Here is a 22,875-nt window from a genome sequence, read left to right as displayed (position 1 = left end):
TTCTCTACTTTGAAACACTTCGTCACTTAAACCACTGATTAAACTACATGTTTTACTTATTTTTTTGCTGGGCGTAACTTTGTGCATCACATTCACATAGCTTACCTCTATGTAAGGACGTCCTTCAACCATATTTAAACCACTATGAGGAAACTTTTTCATTTGTTCAATTATTTCATTATACCGTTTGCTTTCCACATCAACCAATCGAAATGCAGTTATATTAACACCGTTATATTTAAAATCTTCTAGATCAAACGTTTCCAGATCCTGCAATAAAAAATAATTTTTAAATCGTTATATTTATGAAATGCATTTGTACATTAGGGTGTTTCTTTGGTGCAGGTCGGATATGTGTAAACTGCTACCTGGAACATTTATTTACACTTTTTAATACACTTATACTTTTAGTACATTCTTTACAAGTTTAAACCATTACAGGTTTCAATCACATCATCCTGAAAATATGTATGTAGATCTACACCAAAAAGCGTCAATGACCATATATTTTTTTCGTAACTAAACTAAAAAAAACTAAAGTAAAAATTGTCGGTTTTACTTATATTTTATTGTTTTTGCAGTAAATATATTTTTTTTAAATTTCATTGATAAACCCAAGATTCCATTTTTTATTTAGAGCTACATTTGTGAGTTTATGCTGAACTATTAAGGAATGTGTATGGAGTATGCAAAAAATATTTTATAATCCCAATAGATCACACAGTGAGACAAAATAAACGAATTTAAAAATCCGTTAGCAATTGACGACGTTATTGATCTTTTTCTTAATACAAAATTTATCCAAAACTGATTTTCCGAAAGATACTTTATATGGGGGATAGGGCTAAATATGGGCCGATCCTCATACAATTTGGTGGAAGGATTTAGATTTATATAAAAGTTATATATGCTGAATTTTATAGTGATATTGACGTAATTAAGAGAATTATGGAATTAAAGTCGTTTGTTTAAGGAGGATTTGCATGGAGATTGGGTTCAAATAAAGTCCGATCAATACAAAAATCGGTAAAATGAGTTTGCTGTAATCATTAGTGATACTGCAGATTCTTTAGACAATACGGTCTTACATGACCCTACTCCCCATACAAACCCTCCTTCAGAAAATGACTTGAATTCCATAATTCTCCTCTTAATATTAATATCACGATGAAATTCAGAATAAATAACTTTTATATAAACAAAAATCCTTCCACCAAATTTTTCGACGATCGGCCCATATTTAACCCTATCCACTATATAAAGCATCCTTCAGAAATCAGTTTTTGAACAATTTTGTATTAAGAAAAAGACCAATAACGCCGTCAATTGCTTACGGATTTTTAAAAACAAAGTTGTGTTTTACTCATGAATAAACATGGGTTTCCAATCAGTTAATAAATGTTACGGTTCCCATATAAAATACTTTCATAAAACATCTCCAAACTTGGCGACGGTGCAAAACTAAAATAAGAAATATGTTTGCTGGTGAAACTGACACATATCTCTCCAAGTTACTTAAACGTTATATATGTCATTATAAAGGCCTCAGCTTCTGCTTTCTAAATTGTGGAGAAACTTAAAATCGGTTCAGATTCAACTAAGTTACTGACTCATATGTGCTTAAAAGTACGAAAAACCGGATTTTTATCCGTAACTTAAGATTTTGGAGGTGTTTGGCAAATTTCAAAAACATATTCTTATTCTACTCGGATCCACATTTGAGAAAAATAGTATCACTTCCCAGGTATTTATTTTTGTCGCATAGTGTTAAATGTACATATATCAATTTATCATGTGGTGACAACAAAACCTTGGAATCAAATGGTATTCTATACTTTTGAGCCCATGAACATTTTCTTACTTTCTAGACATTGTAAGTACACTAAGAGAAAATTCGTGCATTTAACTAATGAATCGCATTCATCAGATGTTCTTCATCGAATAAATTAAGTATTTTATTTGTATAATGAGCACTTTCTTGTGCGCAATGAAATCTTTCATTATACATTTTTTTCGAAATCTTCATAATTCACTGTTCATATGAAATTGATATCATTAAAATTACCAAGTTCAAATTAATGCAAATTTTGAGAAAAATAAGTATCACAAATAAATTTGTTTATACATAATAGCAATTACTTTTCAATACGCGTATAATTAAATATATTTTTATTAATATAATTATTATTTAGTGATCTTTTTAAATATCCAAAAAATTAATAAAACCGCATTCCAGAATACAATGAATTTTCTTCATTTATATTTTTAAATTTTTCCTCTTTGCCCTTTATTCTTATGCACCCCTTGTTCTCATTTTTTATATTTTTTATAAGTTTTAAATGTGCATGAACATTATTCACACATGCAATGAAAATTTTTCATAGATGCAGTGAAACAATCTTCGTTATGCAAATTTAAATACTATATTTGTTTTTGTAGACGCACACCTACATATTAATAGTTGTTATACCACTTTTTTTAATTTTTGCTGACCACAAATAACTGTAAATTTAAAGTGCAAAGAGAGACAAGAAAAATCAATCACCAATTTTATTTGTATTGTAACTTCAGTGAATTAAAGTGCATGTGTTTCTAGTTAAAAAATATATCCATATTTTAAAAATAAAAAAAAAAAAAAACAATTTGTATACATATTAATAAACGTTGTGTATTTATAATGAAATAAAATTTAATAATTAAAAAATCTGCAATTGTGAAATTATAGTGAATATAATATTTGAATATTGTTTTCCAAAGGCGTATCATTATAATAAAGGCAAATTGAAAGTGTTCCAAACTGATCAACCATCTTCTAGTAAAGTTCTGTATGCCACCCAAAAATTCGGTAATACTACTTAAGTTACAAACTGATAACTTATAATATATGTATGTCTATTTTTCCCTACAGCTCCTGAAGACAACGCTGGAATTTCTTTACAAAGTTTAAAATACGATAACCTTTGTGTCGAAAACTTTAAGGCAACATAGTCTGCTTGTGTAAAATTTCATATAAATCAAATACATTCTGAATGCAAAAATATTAAGGAAGCTGCTACACAATGGCCACAGTACAGATGATCGATTGATTCACAATTGGTAAGTATCTACAGTCCAAAAATATACTTACATACTTATATGAGAACTTAATTATATATACATTAGACCGAGTCACAAAAATGGTGCTTGAGTTACCCCCTCAAAATATTCGCTGTTATGTAATCTGATGTTACGCAAAATATTTTCGGTTAAGTGTTGTCCATTCGTGAGCTGGACAGTTTTCAAGAAAATAAAAAAAAATTAAATTCAATATTTTACCCAGCCTCAAATAATCTTTGTTATGTTTTATAATGGTTCCCAAAATTTTTCTTGTCTATTGATGAGCGTTCGTGAGCAGGACCGTTTACAAAAAAGCCTCGTTTTTGTTATTATACCCTACACCACTTTAGTGGGGAGGGTATATTGGGTTTGTGCTGATGTTTGTAACGCACAATAATATTGGTCCTATACCCACCTTAAAGTATACCAATCGGCTCAGAATCATTTTCTGAGTCGATTTAGCTATGTCCGTCCGTCTGTCCGTCCGTCTGTCCGTCCGTCCATGTAAACCTTGTAATCAAACTACAGGTCGCAATTTTGAAGATAATTCAATGAAATTTGGTACATGATCTTCTATTGTGCCAGGGACGAAGCCTATTGAAAATGGTTAAGATCGGTCCATTATTTCACCTAGCCCCCATACAACTGAACCCCCAAAAGGGCTTGTAATCCTTGTAATCAAACTACAGGTCGCAATTTTTGGAGATAATTCAATGAAATTTGGCACATGATCTTTTATGGTATCGTAAACGAAGCCTATTGAAAATGGTTAACATCGGTCCATTATTTCACCTAGCCCCCATACAACTGAACCCCTCGAATAGGGCTTTTAAAATTTTTAATCAAACTACAGGTCGCAATTTTGGAGATAATTCAATAAAATTTGGCACATGATCTTTTATGGTATCGTAGACGAAGCCTATTGAAAATGGTTAACATCGGTCCATTATTTCACCTAGCCCCCATACAACTGAACCCCCGAATAGGGCTTTTAAAACTTGTAATCAAACTACAGGTCGCAATTTTGGAGATAATTCAATGAAATTTGGCACATGATCTTTTATGGTACCGTAGACGAAGCCTATTGAAAATGGTTACCATCGGTCCATTATTTCACCTAGCCCCCATACAACTGAAACCCCCGAATAGGGCTTTTAAAAGTTGTAATCAAACTACAGGTCACAATTTTGGAGATAATTCAATGAAATTTTGCACATGATCTTTTATGGTACCGTAGATGAAGCCTATTGAAAATGGTTACCATCGGTCCATTATTTCACCTAGCCCCCATACAACTGAACCCGCCGAATAGGGCTTTTAAGTTCATAATTATGTTTAATATACTCATATCTCGACAAAAAGCTGCAATAACCAAGTTGTATACAAGACTTGATGACCCCCACGAATTCCATAATAATAGGTTCTCATATGACCCTAGCCCCTATGAAAAGCCCCCATCAAAATTTCACTTAAATGTCCACAATTTTATTCAACAATAAACGGCTTAAGTATGTAAATCTAATGCAAGGTACAATTCAACTTAAATGCTTTATTATGGCAACTAAATCACATTATATTTTTGTCAAAGGTGTAGGGTATTATATAGTCGGCCTCGCCCGACTATAATTTCTTACTTGTTTTTTTTTAATTTTACAGTATTTCTTAAACAAAATATACAATATGTGGTATCATTTGAAAGGTTTTTTTGAAGCTAAGTCTAGTGGTGCGCAAAATTTGAAAAATTGTGCATATTTTATTTATTTGTGAAAAACCTAACAATTTTAAATATTTTGGAATATGACAATTATGAGCAGACGGTTATTTATGATTAATACATTATTGGACGCGGCTTTAAAACCCCTTTCAAACGATACCCCATATTAGATATTTTGTTTCAAAACAAAAATTTCAAAAAAATAATTCCAAAATACATTTTTTTATTTGGTCCAGGTCAGGAACGGTCATTGCTAGACTTAAAATATTTTGGGAATCGTCATAAAACAAAGCAAGGTAAATTTTGAGAGGAATAACAAAAACATGTTTTTGCTTTCCATACAGAGTGAGTCGGTCTAATATACATATATTCTTAAATATTACATATATATTTAAAATATTTTTATAACTTTATTAATGTTGTATACTGATTTACTTATTTACGCATTTATTATTTAATTTAATTACTTATTTATTTATTTACAGATTGATTTGGATTTTAAAATCATACAACGATACTAAACAACGATCACAGAATGTGATCCCCAGCAATTCAATTATTTCCTGGAATATTTTAATAATATTTTCTATTTATTTATTTGTAAGTATGTATGTAATAGTCTATTTTATTATTAAATTAAATTTTTTTATGTATAGAAATGCGTAAAATAAAATCAAAATATATTATTAAAATTAAAAAAAATATATACGTTGTTATTTAATAGTTTTGGATAGGAAACAATTTCATAAAAACAATGGAATATATATCATAATATTATGATATAGTTTCATAAAATGTGAGAAAATTATTAGTAAGTTCATGATTTTAATGGAATAATTACATGATTTTAATGGAATAAGATAATTTTTGCAACGAAATTACTTCATGACGTTTATGAAATATATTCATTAAATTAAAATATAATTTAATTTTGTCAATGAAATAGTTTCACTATTGAAATGAAAATGCTTCATGGTGCTTATGAAACATATTCATGGAACAAATATCAAATTTATTATACCCTACACCACTTTAGTGGGGAGGGTATATTGGGTTTGTGCTGATGTTTGTAACGCACAATAATATTGGTCCTATACCCACCTTAAAGTATACCAATCGGCTCAGAATCATTTTCTGAGTCGATTTAGCTATGTCCGTCCGTCTGTCCGTCCGTCCATGTAAACCTTGTAATCAAACTACAGGTCGCAATTTTGAAGATAATTCAATGAAATTTGGTACATGATCTTCTATTGTGCCAGGGACGAAGCCTATTGAAAATGGTTAAGATCGGTCCATTATTTCACCTAGCCCCCATACAACTGAACCCCCCAAAAGGGCTTGTAATCCTTGTAATCAAACTACAGGTCGCAATTTTTGGAGATAATTCAATGAAATTTGGCACATGATCTTTTATGGTATCGTAAACGAAGCCTATTGAAAATGGTTAACATCGGTCCATTATTTCACCTAGCCCCCATACAACTGAACCCCTCGAATAGGGCTTTTAAAATTTGTAATCAAACTACAGGTCGCAATTTTGGAGATAATTCAATAAAATTTGGCACATGATCTTTTATGGTATCGTAGACGAAGCCTATTGAAAATGGTTAACATCGGTCCATTTTTTCACCTAGCCCCCATACAACTGAACCCCCGAATAGGGCTTTTAAAACTTGTAATCAAACTACAAGCAATTCAATTATTTCCTGGAATATTTTAATAATATTTTCTATTTATTTATTTGTAAGTATGTATGTAATAGTCTATTTTATTATTAAATTAAATTTTTTTATGTATAGAAATGCGTAAAATAAAATCAAAATATATTATTAAAATTAAAAAAAATATATACGTTGTTATTTAATAGTTTTGGATAGGAAACAATTTCATAAAAACAATGGAATATATATCATAATATTATGATATAGTTTCATAAAATGTGAGAAAATTATTAGTAAGTTCATGATTTTAATGGAATAATTACATGATTTTAATGGAATAAGATAATTTTTGCAACGAAATTACTTCATGACGTTTATGAAATATATTCATTAAATTAAAATATAATTTAATTTTGTCAATGAAATAGTTTCACTATTGAAATGAAAATGCTTCATGGTGCTTATGAAACATATTCATGGAACAAATATCAAATTTATTATACCCTACACCACTTTAGTGGGGAGGGTATATTGGGTTTGTGCTGATGTTTGTAACGCACAATAATATTGGTCCTATACCCACCTTAAAGTATACCAATCGGCTCAGAATCATTTTCTGAGTCGATTTAGCTATGTCCGTCCGTCTGTCCGTCCGTCTGTCCGTCCGTCCATGTAAACCTTGTAATCAAACTACAGGTCGCAATTTTGAAGATAATTCAATGAAATTTGGTACATGATCTTCTATTGTGCCAGGGACGAAGCCTATTGAAAATGGTTAAGATCGGTCCATTATTTCACCTAGCCCCCATACAACTGAACCCCCCAAAAGGGCTTGTAATCCTTGTAATCAAACTACAGGTCGCAATTTTTGGAGATAATTCAATGAAATTTGGCACATGATCTTTTATGGTATCGTAAACGAAGCCTATTGAAAATGGTTAACATCGGTCCATTATTTCACCTAGCCCCCATACAACTGAACCCCTCGAATAGGGCTTTTAAAATTTGTAATCAAACTACAGGTCGCAATTTTGGAGATAATTCAATAAAATTTGGCACATGATCTTTTATGGTATCGTAGACGAAGCCTATTGAAAATGGTTAACATCGGTCCATTATTTCACCTAGCCCCCATACAACTGAACCCCCGAATAGGGCTTTTAAAACTTGTAATCAAACTACAGGTCGCAATTTTGGAGATAATTCAATGAAATTTGGCACATGATCTTTTATGGTACCGTAGACGAAGCCTATTGAAAATGGTTACCATCGGTCCATTATTTCACCTAGCCCCCATACAACTGAAACCCCCGAATAGGGCTTTTAAAAGTTGTAATCAAACTACAGGTCACAATTTTGGAGATAATTCAATGAAATTTTGCACATGATCTTTTATGGTACCGTAGACGAAGCCTATTGAAAATGGTTACCATCGGTCCATTATTTCACCTAGCCCCCATACAACTGAACCCCCGAATAGGGCTTTTAAAAGTTGTAATCAAACTGCAGGTCGCAATTTTGGAGATAATTCAATGAAATTTGATATTTTGGTACCGTAGATGAAGTCTGTTGAAAATGGTTTACATCGGTCCATTATTTCACCTAGCCCCCATACAACTGAACCCGCCGAATAGGGCTTTTAAGTTCATAATTATGTTTAATATACTCATATCTCGACAAAAAGCTGCAATAACCAAGTTGTATACAAGACTTGATGACCCCCACGAATTCCATAATAATAGGTTCTCATATGACCCTAGCCCCTATGAAAAGCCCCCATCAAAATTTCACTTAAATGTCCACAATTTTATTCAACAATAAACGGCTTAAGTATGTAAATCTAATGCAAGGTACAATTCAACTTAAATGCTTTATTATGGCAACTAAATCACATTATATTTTTGTCAAAGGTGTAGGGTATTATATAGTCGGCCTCGCCCGACTATAATTTCTTACTTGTTTAATTTTATCAATGAAATAGTTTCACAATGAAGTCAAAAATGAACATGCATAACACTAATGAAACATTCTCCATTAATCCAGTGAAGGGCTACGTTATGAAACATATTCATGGAACAAATATCAAATTTAATTTTATCAATGAAATAGTTTCACAATGAAGTCAAAAATGAACATGCATAACACTAATGAAACATTCTCCATTAATCCAGTGAAGGGCTACGTTAGCTCGTAAATAATGAGTAATTTCATTGATCAAGTGTTGAAATTCATGTCTGGAGTGAAGCTTTTTCTCTTAGTGTATACAATAAAACGGTTTACTTAAAACAGCAAGGAGAACTTATGCTCACTTATATTAAAAAAAAAATTGCAATAATTAAATACTAGCTACCCAGCAAAAACTCGGTAATGGGCTGTACTTCCATAACCACTTACTTTTCAATGACTACTACTTATCGTGCATTACTTAGGAGCACTCTAGTAATCACTTTCTTATAATCTGATATAGAAGTATTTTTTTCGGCTTTGTCATTTTGTTTGCACATTTTATTTAATTGCGTGTTAAGAATTGTGTTTTACAAAAAAGAAAACAAAATAAAATTTGTATATGAAAACCATTATTTGACGCGCAATAAAATAGCTAAGCAGAACGGTTGACTAACAAACAGAAGTTTGTGGTTCGTATTCTAGCTGGCTCTTTTTATTATTAAAAAAAAAACAAAATAATTTACTCAGCATCTGTTTTATAAGAGAAATTACAAGTACTTCTTTAACTCCCTATTTGTAAGCGAGCGTAGAAGTACTTGCCTCCAATGACATCACCGTGTTGAAACAATGACTTAAAATGCTAATGAAGAAGTAGTGAGAAGAGGTTTTATTAGCTTTTTAACTCATTACTTTTCAATGTAAGTTTTTCCTGGGTATATCCAGTGTACTTTGCTACCCTCATCGTAGGTTCAATATTTCACAGATTTTCTATTAATAATGATTGATTAGTCTCAATATTATAGGAAATTCAAAAAATTTCAGCTGGAGGACGAAAATGTAACAGAAAGTCACTTTTTATAGATTTTAATTAAATAAGAATGGTGTAAGTACCCAGCTAAAAACGAATGAATCATATATGGACCATATATATTCATACATGTTCATATCCGAAAAATGGCGATATATGATCATGTCATATATGGACACATATATGGAATCATATATGAAAAAAATTTCGATATATGGATACATAATCTTTTCTAGCTGGGTATGTTTAATTTTTAACCATACAAAGGTTTTTATGATTAAAAGAACGAAAAAGTACCAGAAGATCTCTTTTTATAATTTTTCGTTCAATCACGACATTAAGTGTTACATTTTATGTTTATAATAGCTATACCTAGTGTGCTTTGCTACCCTAAAAGCAATATGTATAAATAAAAAAACCTCTTAACGATTTTGAAGATTCTTACTACAATAGTTTTCCAGATTTATAATATGTTACATATGAGAGATCTCAAGCAAATTATTGCAAGTTCGCCAGTTTCTATCTATCACCAATTTCTATCTATTAAAAATTTGAATTATATAATGTTTCCAAGATACACGAAATTTTGTATTTAATTATATATGTTGTGCCAAGCCACCCATTGAAAGTCCGCCCGTTATGCTCTAAATGTTTTCATGAATGTCAAAGTTCTTCATGTAAAATTTGAAGATATACGATATAAGAATTTTTCTATTTGATTCATATGGGGGCTTCAAGCACAAAGTATACAGAGGTGTCACTTTTGGCATTTGAAAAAGTCTAAAATCAGCTTTTTTTGTTATTTTGAAATTGTTTTGTGAGAAGAGGTATTTAAAATACAGGTAAAAAAATCATTGAAATGGTTTTGTGCGAAAAGGAGGGAAATAGTTTATTGCTCGAGACGCCTCTGTATACCCTGTGGCTTCAAGCTCCCCAGATAAAAGTCCGCACTTTTTCCTCCAAAATGTTCAGTGAATATTAAAGTAATTTGTGCAAAATTTTAAGAATCAAGTTCTATTAGTTTCCCAGATAAACGAAATTTTATATTTAATTCATATGGGAGGTGTCAAGTTCCCCATTGAAAGTCTGCCCGTTATACTCTAAATGTTCAGATGAATGTCAAGATTCTCCAAGTAAAATTTGAAAATTCTAGCTCTAATAATTTCTCAGATATACGAATTTTTCTATTTAATTCATATGGGGGCTTTAAGTCCCCCCAGATGAAAGTCCGCTTTTTTTCCTCCAAAATGTTCAGATGAATATTTAAGTTCTTTGTGCAAAATTTGAAGAATTTAGTTTCATTAGTTTCCCATATAAACTAATTTTTCTATTTAATTCATATGGGGGCTTTAAGTCCCCCCAGATGAAAGTCCGCTTTTTTTCCTCCAAAATGTTCAGATGAATATTTAAGTTCTTCGTGCAAAATTTGAAGAATTTAGTTTCATTAGTTTTCTAGATAAACGAATTTTTGTATTTAATTAATATGGGAGGTGCCGCTCCCCTCATGGGTAGTCCGCCAATTTATTACCCAAAATGTTTAAATGGATGTTAAAGTTATTCGTGCAATTTGAAGATTGTAACTGTAATAGTTTCCAAGATAAACGAATTTTTGTATTTAATTAATATGGGAGGTGCCACGCCCCTAATGCTATTCCGCCTACTTTTTGTCCTAAATAACCATATTGACACTAAAGTTGCTCCGACAAAATTTGAGGACTCTAATTGTTATATGATCTCAAATATACAGATTTAATATTTTCTTAACATGGGTGTGGCTCCTCGCCTACTTGGAATTTCAAAATAAAAATCAGAAAATCAAGAAAATCAGTTCAGCCGTTAAGTAGTCTATAACGTTCAAGCATACAAATATATAAACATACAAACAAACACACATTCATTTTTATATATACCCTGCCAGCAACTCAACTAACTTTAAATGTATTAAAAGCTGACTTTTTCATCAACTAGTTATGGTTGATTCTTGTATTATTTTTAATGGAGCCAACTGACTATTTTAACATGGCGATGTCCTACGCAGTAGTCAATTGTCCGACTCTGCACGACTTTTCAACTAGCTTAAAGTTAGTTACTAAAAAATTTGCTTAAAGGTAACTCTTTATTAACTAACTTAAAGTTAGTTGCAGAAAAGTCAAGTAATAGTTTTCTTTTGTATTCCCTACTGTATTTATTAATTAATTTAACTACTAGTTATCTAAATTACATTTCGCTTTAATACAAGTTATGATATTAGTTCGTTAAAATTAATAGACATCAGTTTTCTGCAGGGGAACTAATAATAACACCGGTATCCATAAAATTATGAATGATTTGTTCATTATTTCCATGATTTCCATTGATCCAAATCTAAAATAAATTTTAAAATGTTATGTGTAATGTTAACTGTTAATGTATTATATTTACAGTATTAATCAGCAGAATTTAGAATTTAGGGACCGAGTTTTGAAATATTTAACCTTTTACTGACTCTGATAGTTAGCTTGTACCTAGTCTTTAAAAGTCGGTTGTTTACGTTAATAAATACCAAATTTTGGAACATTTCTGCATTACATTGTTGTTCGTTTATAGTCAATCTACTAAAGTTAACAAATAAAATCATAATAATAGAGAAACAAGAGAAAACATGTTGAAATACAATTAATTCTCTCCAGATAATTTTGAGGCACTTCTGCATTACATTATAGTTAGCTTGTAGTTAGTATTTAAAAGTCGGTTCTTTAAGTTGCCAAATACACAATTTCGGGACAGCTCTGCATTACATTGTAGTTAGCTTATAGTCAGTCTGTAAAAGTAAACTAGAAGTGAATTTTTCTCGTAGTCGACTACAAAATTGCTGGCAGGGTATAGATATTCAATATTTAGGAATCTCAAAAAGTACTAGAACATTCCAAAAGACATATTTTATTTAATTTCATGTTTTTAAGTTTAACATTACTTATTTTTCACACCCTAGAAAATAAAGATATAAAATTACTAGTACAAAGACACCTGATCCAACAAAATTAACGACTGGAATGCCTATAATCATCGATATAAATTAATTAATCCCGATGGGGAAAGTATACTCTACCCCTCAAGCACCCCTCGTTGCGCAGCAAAATTATATTCAAGACTAAGACTTGGCCATACCTTAACTACTCATCAATATTTATTGTCAAAAGATGTTAAACCCATATGCAACTCATGTAACACACCCTATACGGTAGAACACATTCTGGATTGCTGTCAGCTATTCACACATGAGAGAATCTCAACCTTTAGATCAACAACACCTAGCCAATTACTTACATTACCATCTGATCAAAATATTACTAAATTATACACATTTCATGTAAAATGCACAATTGTAATTCTATTTAACTTTATTTATACTAACCGCAGAGTTGAAGGCCTAATTGCTCTTACTCGTATTTCCATGTTATATAATGTCATTTATTGTATTATATAATAATAAAATAAATAAATAATTATAGAAAATTCAATAACGAAAGCACAAAGTATACAGATTATTGAAATCGTTTTGTGCGAAAGAGAGGGAAATTGTTTTTTGCTTGTGACGCCTCTGTATACCCTGTGACGAAAGAACGAAAAGCACCATTTATGTTTATATATTCAATATTTAGGAATCTCAAAAAGTAGTAGTTAAAGTACGAGAACATTACAAAAGAAATTTTTTATTTAATTTCATGTTTTTATACCCACCATCAAAAAAGATGGGGGTATATAGATTTTGTCATTCCGTTTGTAACACATCGACATATTGGTCATAGACCCGTAAAAGTATATATATTTCGGCTCCTTATTAAATTCTAAGACGATCTAGCCATGTCCGTCCGTCTGTCTGTTGAAATCACGATAGATAGACGATTGAAATTTTGCATAAATATTCTCTATTGTTAAGGTTTGTTTGGTATTGAAAATGGGCAATATCGGTCCACTTTTTCGGATTGCCCCCATACTGCTTTAGAAGTATAAGTATAGCAATGAAATTCGACATAAAGAAGTTTCATATGAGCCAAAATCTTTCTATCAAATTTTTTGAGGATCGGCCCATAAATGACCCTACCCCCCATATAAGGTCCCTTTCTTACGAATACAGCAATAAAATTTTACACAATTAAGTTCCTCGCGAGTCAAAATCTTTTTAATAACTTTTATGTGAATAGGTCCATAATTGGCCCTACTCCCCCTATTGGGTCCACTTCAGGAAATAGCTTAAAAATACGAGTAAAGCGATGAAATGCTACACACGTAAGTTTCTTACGAGCCAAAACCTCTGTACCAATTTTTTTGGATCGGCCCATAAATGGCCCTTCCCCCATATAAGGTCCCCCTCTGCAAATAACTACAATGCTCATTACTGGCTTAAAAATATGAATGTGACGAAAATTGACGCACATAAGTTTAATCTCTCCACCAAATTTAGGGAGGATCGGTATATAATTTACCCTACCCTTCAGAAAATTACTTAAACGATCATTACTGGCTTAAAAATATGAGTTATGAAATACGGTTATGAAATTCGCTCCGAATTTCATGCGGAATGTGTCGGTAATACACAAAAGGTTCCCTTCAGGAAAGAGTTTTGGCCAATAAACTACGAGTGTTCCTTATTTAAAATACGAGTATAGCCCTGAATGTACAAAATTTTATGAGTATCGGTTCATAATTGAGGCTCACGGTTTAAGAATTGAAATAAAATATTTTTTTTTTTTTTGATACCCACCCTCAAAAAAGATGGGGGGTACATTTATTTTGTTATTCCGTTTGTAACACATCGAAATATTGGTCATAGACCCACAAAAGTATATATATTCTGGGTCTTCATTAAATTCTAAGACGATCTAGCCATGTCTGTCCGTCTGTTGAAAGCACGATAGAGTCCCAATGGAAAGAGCTAGAGGGTTGAAATTTCACATAAATATTTCTTATAGGTAAGGTTTGTTTGGTATTGAAAATGGGCAATATCGGTCCACGTTTTCGGATAGCCCCCATACAAGTGGCCCCTCGAAAAGAAGCTTTAACAGCCATAACTTGTTTAAAAATACGAATATAGCGATGAAATTCGACATAAGTAAGTTTCTTATGATCAAAAATCACTATGCAAAATTTTATGAGGATCGGTCCATGATTGACCCTACCCCCCATATAAGGTCCCCTTCAGAAAGTGACTGCAACGCTCATTAATACGAGTGTAGCGATGAAATTCGACACAAATAAATTTAATACGAACCAAATTCTGTCTACCAAATTTTATGAGGATCGACCCATAATTAACCCTACCCCACTATATAAGGTCCCCTTCAGAAAATTACTTTAACGCTTATAACTGGCCTAAAAAATACGAGTATATAGATGAAATTCGACATAAGTAAGTTTCATTCGAATCAAACGAGGTTTGATGGTGGGTATATAAGATTCGGCATAGCCGAATATAACACTCTTACTTGTTAAGTTTAATATTATAGAAAATTCAATAACGAAAGATCGAAAAGAACAAGAAAATACTCCATTTCATATTTTCAATTACATAAGTCCCTGAATGCTTAGTTTTGAGTTTCTATGTTCAATCCCAGAAAAATCTTTACTTACCCGGTATGTAGGCAAGTAATATTGGAGCAAAGTGTAAGTACTTTCTTTTTGGGTGAATAACTACTTATTTTTGTTTGACGATGACCAAAAAATAACTGGTTACAAATGAGCTTACCCGACTTTTCCGGATTTAAAACCGGCTTTAAAGTTATTTTCTGTGTTTATTAGTCTATTCTATTACCAAATGGTCCATTAATAAGATGTTTTATCGTGCTATTTGAAATAGTTTTTACACAAAGGTACACATAAATATTTCTTCAAAAATCATCTAATATCGACTAGGTTTAAAATCATGAACTAATTCCTTATAAGACATACGCTCTTTACATTTGGCTACAAATCCTATCCAAAAAAATTAAATACAGTGAACTCTCGGTAATGTGAACTAATTAATGTCGGGGTAGTTCATATTTTCGAATTTGTTAACATTTTCGATTGTGATTTTTTTCTATATATTATTATAATTTATTCTTTCTAAAAATCATTTCTGCAAGGAATGAAAATGCAAAGATTACTAAAAAAACTTTTTGTAATTTATTTGGAACATAAAAGGTTTTTAAAAATCCATTTTATAAAGAGTACATACGTAGTATGTACATAAAAAACAAACAAAATATTACGACAAAAAAATAAATAAAATTTACAATGAAAAAATATAGGTACATATTTACATATATAATTAAATATGGAAATAATCGGTTATTATTTTCTGTTTTTTCTTTTGTTCGACCAGTTTATTTACCGCCAATTTCCTGATTTTTTTCAATACTTTAATGTCAGTTTGTTCTACCATTTGAAATTCAGCCCATTGGACAGCTTTGTTAAAAATTTCGACAGCTTCTTTGGCTTTAATGTTGTTTTCAGGCGATTCAATAAAATAGTCGTCATCATCGTCGGACTCTTCAATTAAATCATTTTCATCAAATGGCGTGACGTCCTCACAAGGATTATTGATCCAATCTCTAATGTTTACAGCAGTAAATACTTCCTAGGGCACAATGTCTGTAGAAGATCTGCAACAGTATTTTCTAAAGATCTAACCTCTGATTGCCACTTTTCTTTTAAAACGCTCAAAGGAACATTAATTTCAGGATCGTCTTCATAATTTACCATATTCAAAATATTTTTCCAACAGTTAGATAAAGTTTCTTTACCAACTCGGTTCCAGGATGCCTCTAGAATATAAAATCCTTTTTTAAGTGTGATTTTTTTCATCGATTCAAGCAAATCCCCCTCTTTTGCAATAATTGTTGCCAGATGACTGTTCTTATAATGAAGTTTGGTGATTCTAATTGCATTTTGATCCATTGGCTGGATCAGAGAAGTTACATTTGGAGGCATGAACATAGCTTCCATGGAACCATCCTCGGATTTAAGGTCGGATTCTGGTGGATGGGATGGGGCATTATCTATTAGGAGTAAAGCTTTTACTTTTAATCGTTTCTTCTTTAAAAAATCTGTCACCTTAATGGAAAATAAAGCAGTAAGAATCCCAATTGAACTATTTTTACATGTTTACTTACCTCTTGCACAAAACAGTTGTGAAACCATTCTTTAAAAATGGAAGAAGTCATCCAAGCAGACTTTGAATTTCTGTAGTTTACGGGACAGATACAATTTTTAAAACTGCGAGGATTTTTCGATTTTCCTATTACTAAAAGTTTTTTTTATGAGATCCTGACGCATTTGCACAGCATAAAAATGTAATTCTTTTTCCATTTTTGCACCTGGAGCGCTTTTCACCAATGAAGTTACATATGTCTTTTGTGGGAGAAGTTTCCAATATAGACCAGACTCATCGGCATTATACAACTGATCATTGGATAAACCCAAATCTTCTATCTTTGCTTTCAATTTAATTTTAAAAGGATTTATGAACTGAGATTGCGCAGAAAGTTTTTTACAGCTTATCTGAAGGAGCCGAATTCCGTATCTCTTTTTTTTTATTCCGTATGCAAATAAACCACTTATAGAGCGATTTTTCCATTTTTGGAAGCTCTGAAGATCGTAATGTTTTGCGTTTTCCTGGTCCATAAACGTATTGTTCACAAATTTCAAAACATTGTCTTTTTTTTTTTATTGAACATATCGTTGATTTTGCAACTTTATACTTTTTACTTAACACTGTAACACTCGATCCTTTTTTAAAATAAATAACTACATTACCTACAATACTCATTACCAAAATTTGAAAATATTTTACTGGGAAAACTCAACAAATACCAGCTGAAGAACGAAAAAGTACCAAGCGGACCTTTTTTATAGGTTCTTATTTACTCCGGGCTGTAAATGCCTAGTTATATGTTTCTAGGTTCAATATTATAGAAAATTCAAAAAGTACCAGTTGAAGAACGAGAAAGTACCAGAAAGTCCCCTTTTCATACCCTCCACCACCATCAGTGGTGATAGAGGGTATATATAACTTTGTCATTCCGTATGTAACACCCAGAAATATTCATCTGAGACCCAACAATGACCTTATGAAATTCTGAGTCGATCAAGCTATGTCCGTCCGTCTGTCTGTATAAAACATTCTCACGCTAACACGAATCAACAGAAATTAACGAAATTCACCCAAAATATCTATTATTGTCCTAGGCAGTTTGGTATTGAAAATGAGCAAAATCGATTTACATCGGAAAAATCAAAATTTGAAAAAACTCCGAAAAATTAAGCAATTTTTACATATTCTAATGTAATTTTCACAAAAATTGTGCAATATAATTCCATGAAAATCATCACACATTTGTGTCTATACAAGTGCTTTATTAATGCTGAAAATTGGCGGAATCGGTCCACAATTTCATATACCTCCCATACAAATGTACATATTCCCGGAAATTAAGTTTTTTGTTAATAACTTCCGTTTGAAAACACACATATCACCTTTGTATACAGAAATTTGGTCATAGCTCCCATACAAGGTCCCTTCCCGAAAATCACTTAAAAGCACATAACTCATTTCTAAATTGAAATATCGACACAAAATTTGGTGCAAGTATTGCTCTTATATACAGAAATGTTACTGTGAAAATTTTTTCCTATCGGTCCATAATTTGTCCTGTCTCCCATACAAGGTCCCCTCCAGAAAATCACTTTAACGCAACTAACTCATTACTAAATTAAGATATCCATATACAATTTGGTACAAGTATTGCTCTTATATACAAAAATATTACCGTGATAACCGTAATTTTTTTCCGATCGGTCCATAATTAGTCATAGCTTCCATACAAGGTCCCCAACCGAAAATCATTTAAACGGTCCATTTTCATTTCTGGCTTAAAAATTCGTGAACATTTATGAAATTTGATATAAGAAACGTTTATGGAAACTTAAATCTTCCTACCGAATTTCAAGCGGAAAGTTCGGTAAAATGCGATTACAGCGATGCTATTCGATGTAAACATGTTTATATGAACTAAAATCGGTCTAAAAAATTTTATGAAAAATGATCAGTTAAATTAATGAGTGATCATGATGTTAGGGGAGCATTCCTTTTATGACATACGGTTTGATGGTGGGTATTTGAAATTCGGCATAGCCGAATATAACACTCTTACACATAACTCATTGCCAAATATTGATATCCATACATTTAGCACAAATATTGCTCTTATATACATAAATGACACTATACAATTTTTTCACGAACGGTCCATATTTGGTCATGGCTCCCATACAAGGTCTCCTCCAGAAAATCACTTAAGTACACAATATTCGTTACCAAATAATAATATAGATACAGAATTTAGCCAAAGTTTTGTCGTTATATACATTAATGTTACTGTAGAATTTTTTTACTATCGGACCATAATTGGTCATAGCTCCCATACAAAGTCCTCTTACGAAAATCTCTTAAACATACATTACTCTTTACCAAATAAAGCTATTGATACAAAATTTGGCACAAGTATTATATTTCAAGATTTTTGCACGATCGGTTCAAAATATGGGTGCGATCGGTCCCATACAAGGTTCCCTTCCGAAAATCACTTAAACACAGATTACTTATTACTAAATTACGATATATATACAAAAATTGACTGAAATAGAGCTTTTATGTACAGAAATGTTACTTAAAGAATTTTTTACGATCGGTCTATAATTGGTCATATCTCCCATACAAGGTCCTGCCCCGAAAATCACTTTAACCGTATTTAACTAGTTGCATTATCAATTTGTGTAGAACAATATTATATATAACTTTCACGCACATGCATGCATGTAAATTATTAAATATCGCTAAAGCATATCTTAGGAAGCTATAAAAATATAAAAGAAAATGGCGTTTGTAATGTTCAATAAATCTTGAAATTGTAACAGATTTGAGCTGTTTAAATCTTGAGGTTTTCCTATTTAAGACCTCATATACCCACCATCAAACCGTATGCCATAAAATTTGGCAGGGAGTTTTTGGCTCATATAAAACTTATTGATGTTGGCTATAGTCACACTTTTAAAACACATATGACCGTTATGGCAGTTTTTCGGCGGTCCACTTGTATGGGGGCTATCCCAAAACGTGGACCAATATGGCCCATTTTCAATACCAAACAAACCTTGCCTATAGATAATATTTCTGGTTCAACCCTCTAGCTCATTCCGTTCGGTCTCTATCGTGTTTTCAACAGACAGACGGACGGACATGGCTAGATCGACTTTTGTGGGTCTATGACGAATATTTCGATGTGTTACAAACGGAATGATAAAATCAATATACCCCCATCTTTTTTTAATGGTATGGGTTCTTGTATTGGTTCTCCTTTACTCCGAACCCTCCACCACCATCAGTGGTGTAACACCCAGAAATATTCCTCTGAGACCCAACAAAGTATATATATATATATATATATATATATATATATATATATATATATATATATATATATATATATATATATATATATATATATATATTTATATCAGCAAAATCAGTTCACAACTTAAAAAGTTATGAGTAAAAATTTCAGACTACCTCGAAAAAAATTACCACCATCAGTGTTGATAGAGGGTATATATAAGTTTGTCGTTCCGTGTGTAACACCAAGAAATATTCATTTAAGACCCAACAAAGTATATACATATATTCTGGGTCCTTATGAAATTCTGAGTTGATTTAGCTATGTCCGTCTCTCTGTCTATCTGCCTAAAACACGCTCACGTTAAAATGAAGCAATAGAAATTCACGAAATTCATCTAAAACATTCTTTATTATCCGGTACAGTTTCTTATTGAAAATCGGTTCACGATGTAAAAAATTATGAGTAAAAATTTCAGACCACCTCGAAAAAAATAACGATTTTCCCAATTCTTAAGTAGTTTTCTCAGAAAATACAGAAGATAATTCGATGAATTTTGTCACAGATTATTGTTATACCCTTCACCTTCGTGAGAAGGGTATATATAAGTTTGTCATTCCGTTTGTAATTTCTATAATATAATTTTCCGACCCTATAAAGTATATATATTCTGGATCCTTATAGAAAGCGTAGTCGATTTAGCCATGTCCGTCTGTCTGTCTGTCTGTGTGTATGTTAAAATCAGTTTTCAGAAGACCCCAGATATCTGCGAGATCCGAATTTTAAATAATTCTTTTGGAAATACGACCGAATAGAACAATATTTAAAATCAGCCCAATCGGCCCATAAATAATGAAGATAGGAGTAAAAATCCGAGACCACCTCTGAAAATTTCATGAAAAATTTACATTTTTCGTGCATGTTTATACAAAACAATAAACAAACAAAAACAAAACGGTAATTTTTTTGTTATTTGTTATTGTAATTCATGTTTATAAACACAAAGCAAAGAATGAACATCACGTTACGTTGTTATTGGCTAGAAACATGAAATTAAGTATGTAGAGCCTGCATTAAGCGAGAACACATTAAAGGGTACTTTTCGTTCTACAAAAGGTACTTTTTGAATTTTCTTTAATATTGAACCAATAAACATGAAATTAAGTATGTAGAGCCCGGATTAGGCCAGAACCCATAAAAGGGACTTTTTGGTACTTTTTCGTTCTACAAAAGGTACTTTTTGAAATTTCTCTAATATTGAATATAGAAACATGAAATTAAGTATGTAGAGCCCGGATTAGGTAGAATACATTAAAGGTGAATTTTTGGTACTTTTTCCTTTTACAAAAGGTACTTTTTGAATTTTTTATAATATTGAACCTCGAAACATGAAATTTAGCATGTAGGCCTTGATTAGGAAATAACCTATAAAAACATAAAATTATGTATGTAGAGCCCGGATTAGGTCAGAACACATAAAAAAAGGACTTTTTGGTACTTTTTCGTTCTACAAAAGGTACTTTTTGAATTTTCTCTAATATTGAACATAGAAACATGAAATTAAGTAGGTAGAACTCTGATTAGGCGAGAACACATAAAACGGGACTTTTTGGTAATTTTTCGTTCTACAAAAGGCATTTTTTGAATTTTCTATAATATTGAACATAGAAACATGAAATTTAGCATGTAGAACCTTGACTAGGTAAGAACATTGAAGTCATTTCCGTTTTCACTTATGTTTCTGTGAATTTGTTTGGCTTTCTCTTTCAACATCAACCCACTTACATGGAGGTTTTTATTCCGCATGCAAATAAACCACTTATAGAGCGATTTTTCCATTTTTGGAAGCTCTGAAGATCGTAATGTTTTGCGTTTTCCTGGTCCATAAACGTATTGTTCACAAATTTCAAAACATTGTCTTTTTTTATTTTTTTATTGAACATATCGTTGATTTTGCAACTTTATACTTTTTACTTAACACTGTAACACTCGATCCTTTTCTAAATAACTACATTACCTACAATACTCATTACCAAAATTTGAAAATATTTTACTGCGAAAACTCAACAAATACCAGCTGAAGAACGAAAAAGTACCAAGCGGACCTCTTTTATAGGTTCTTATTTACTCCGGGCTGTAAATGCCTAGTTATATGTTTCTAGGTTCAATATTATAGAAAATTCAAAAAGTACCAGTTGAAGAACGAGAAAGTACCAGAAAGTCCCCTTTTCATACCCTCCACCACCATCAGTGGTTATAGAGGGTATATATAACTTTGTCATTCCGTATGTAACACCCAGAAATATTCATCTGAGACCCAACAATGACCTTATGAAATTCTGAGTCGATCAAGCTATGTCCGTCCGTCTGTCTGTATAAAACATTCTCACGCTAACACGAATCAACAGAAATTAACGAAATTCACCCAAAATATCTATTATTGTCCTAGGCAGTTTGGTATTGAAAATGAGCAAAATCGATTTACATCGGAAAAATCTAAATTTGAAAAAACTCCGAAAAAATTAAGCATTTTTTACATATTCTAATGTAATTTTCACAAAAACTGTGCAATATAACTCCATGAAAATCATCACACATTTGTTTCTATACAAGTGCTTTATTATTGTTGAAAATTGGCGGAATCGGTCCACAATTTCATATACCTACCATACAAATGTACATATTCCCGGAAATTAAGTTTTTTGTTAATAACTTCCGTTTGAATACACACATATTACCTTTGTATACAGAAATGTTATTTTAAAATTTTTCATGATGGGTCCATATTTGGTCATAGCTCCCATACAAGGTCCCTTCCCGAAAATCACTTAAAAGCACATAACTCATTTCTAAATTGAAATATCGATACAAAATTTGGTGCAAGTATTGCTCTTATATACAGAAATGTTACTGTGAAAATTTTTTCCGATCGGTCCATAATTTGTCCTGTCTCCCATACAAGGTCCCCTCCAGAAAATCACTTTAACGCAACTAACTCATTACTAAATTAAGATATCC

General features: G+C 31.6%; 1 protein-coding gene across 1 annotated transcript in view; it reads right to left on the bottom strand.

The window, feature by feature from the left end:
* Positions 1 to 22,875, bottom strand: part of LOC119601780 (glutamate receptor ionotropic, kainate 1-like) — a 405,267-nt gene that overhangs the window by 4,119 nt on the left and 378,273 nt on the right. The window contains exon 4 of the mRNA XM_037952922.1: positions 106 to 270. Coding sequence (XP_037808850.1) covers positions 106 to 270 — 165 coding nt within the window. The remainder of the gene's footprint in view (positions 1 to 105; positions 271 to 22,875) is intronic.

This window comes from Lucilia sericata, unplaced genomic scaffold (assembly GCF_015586225.1).
Source record: "Lucilia sericata isolate MDLA Ls3-8-SP2 unplaced genomic scaffold, ASM1558622v1 Contig000189F_arrow, whole genome shotgun sequence".
Taxonomy (NCBI): Eukaryota; Metazoa; Arthropoda; class Insecta; order Diptera; family Calliphoridae; genus Lucilia; species Lucilia sericata.
Note: the sequence above shows the minus strand (reverse complement) of the source record. Positions and strands in the feature narration are given on the sequence as shown.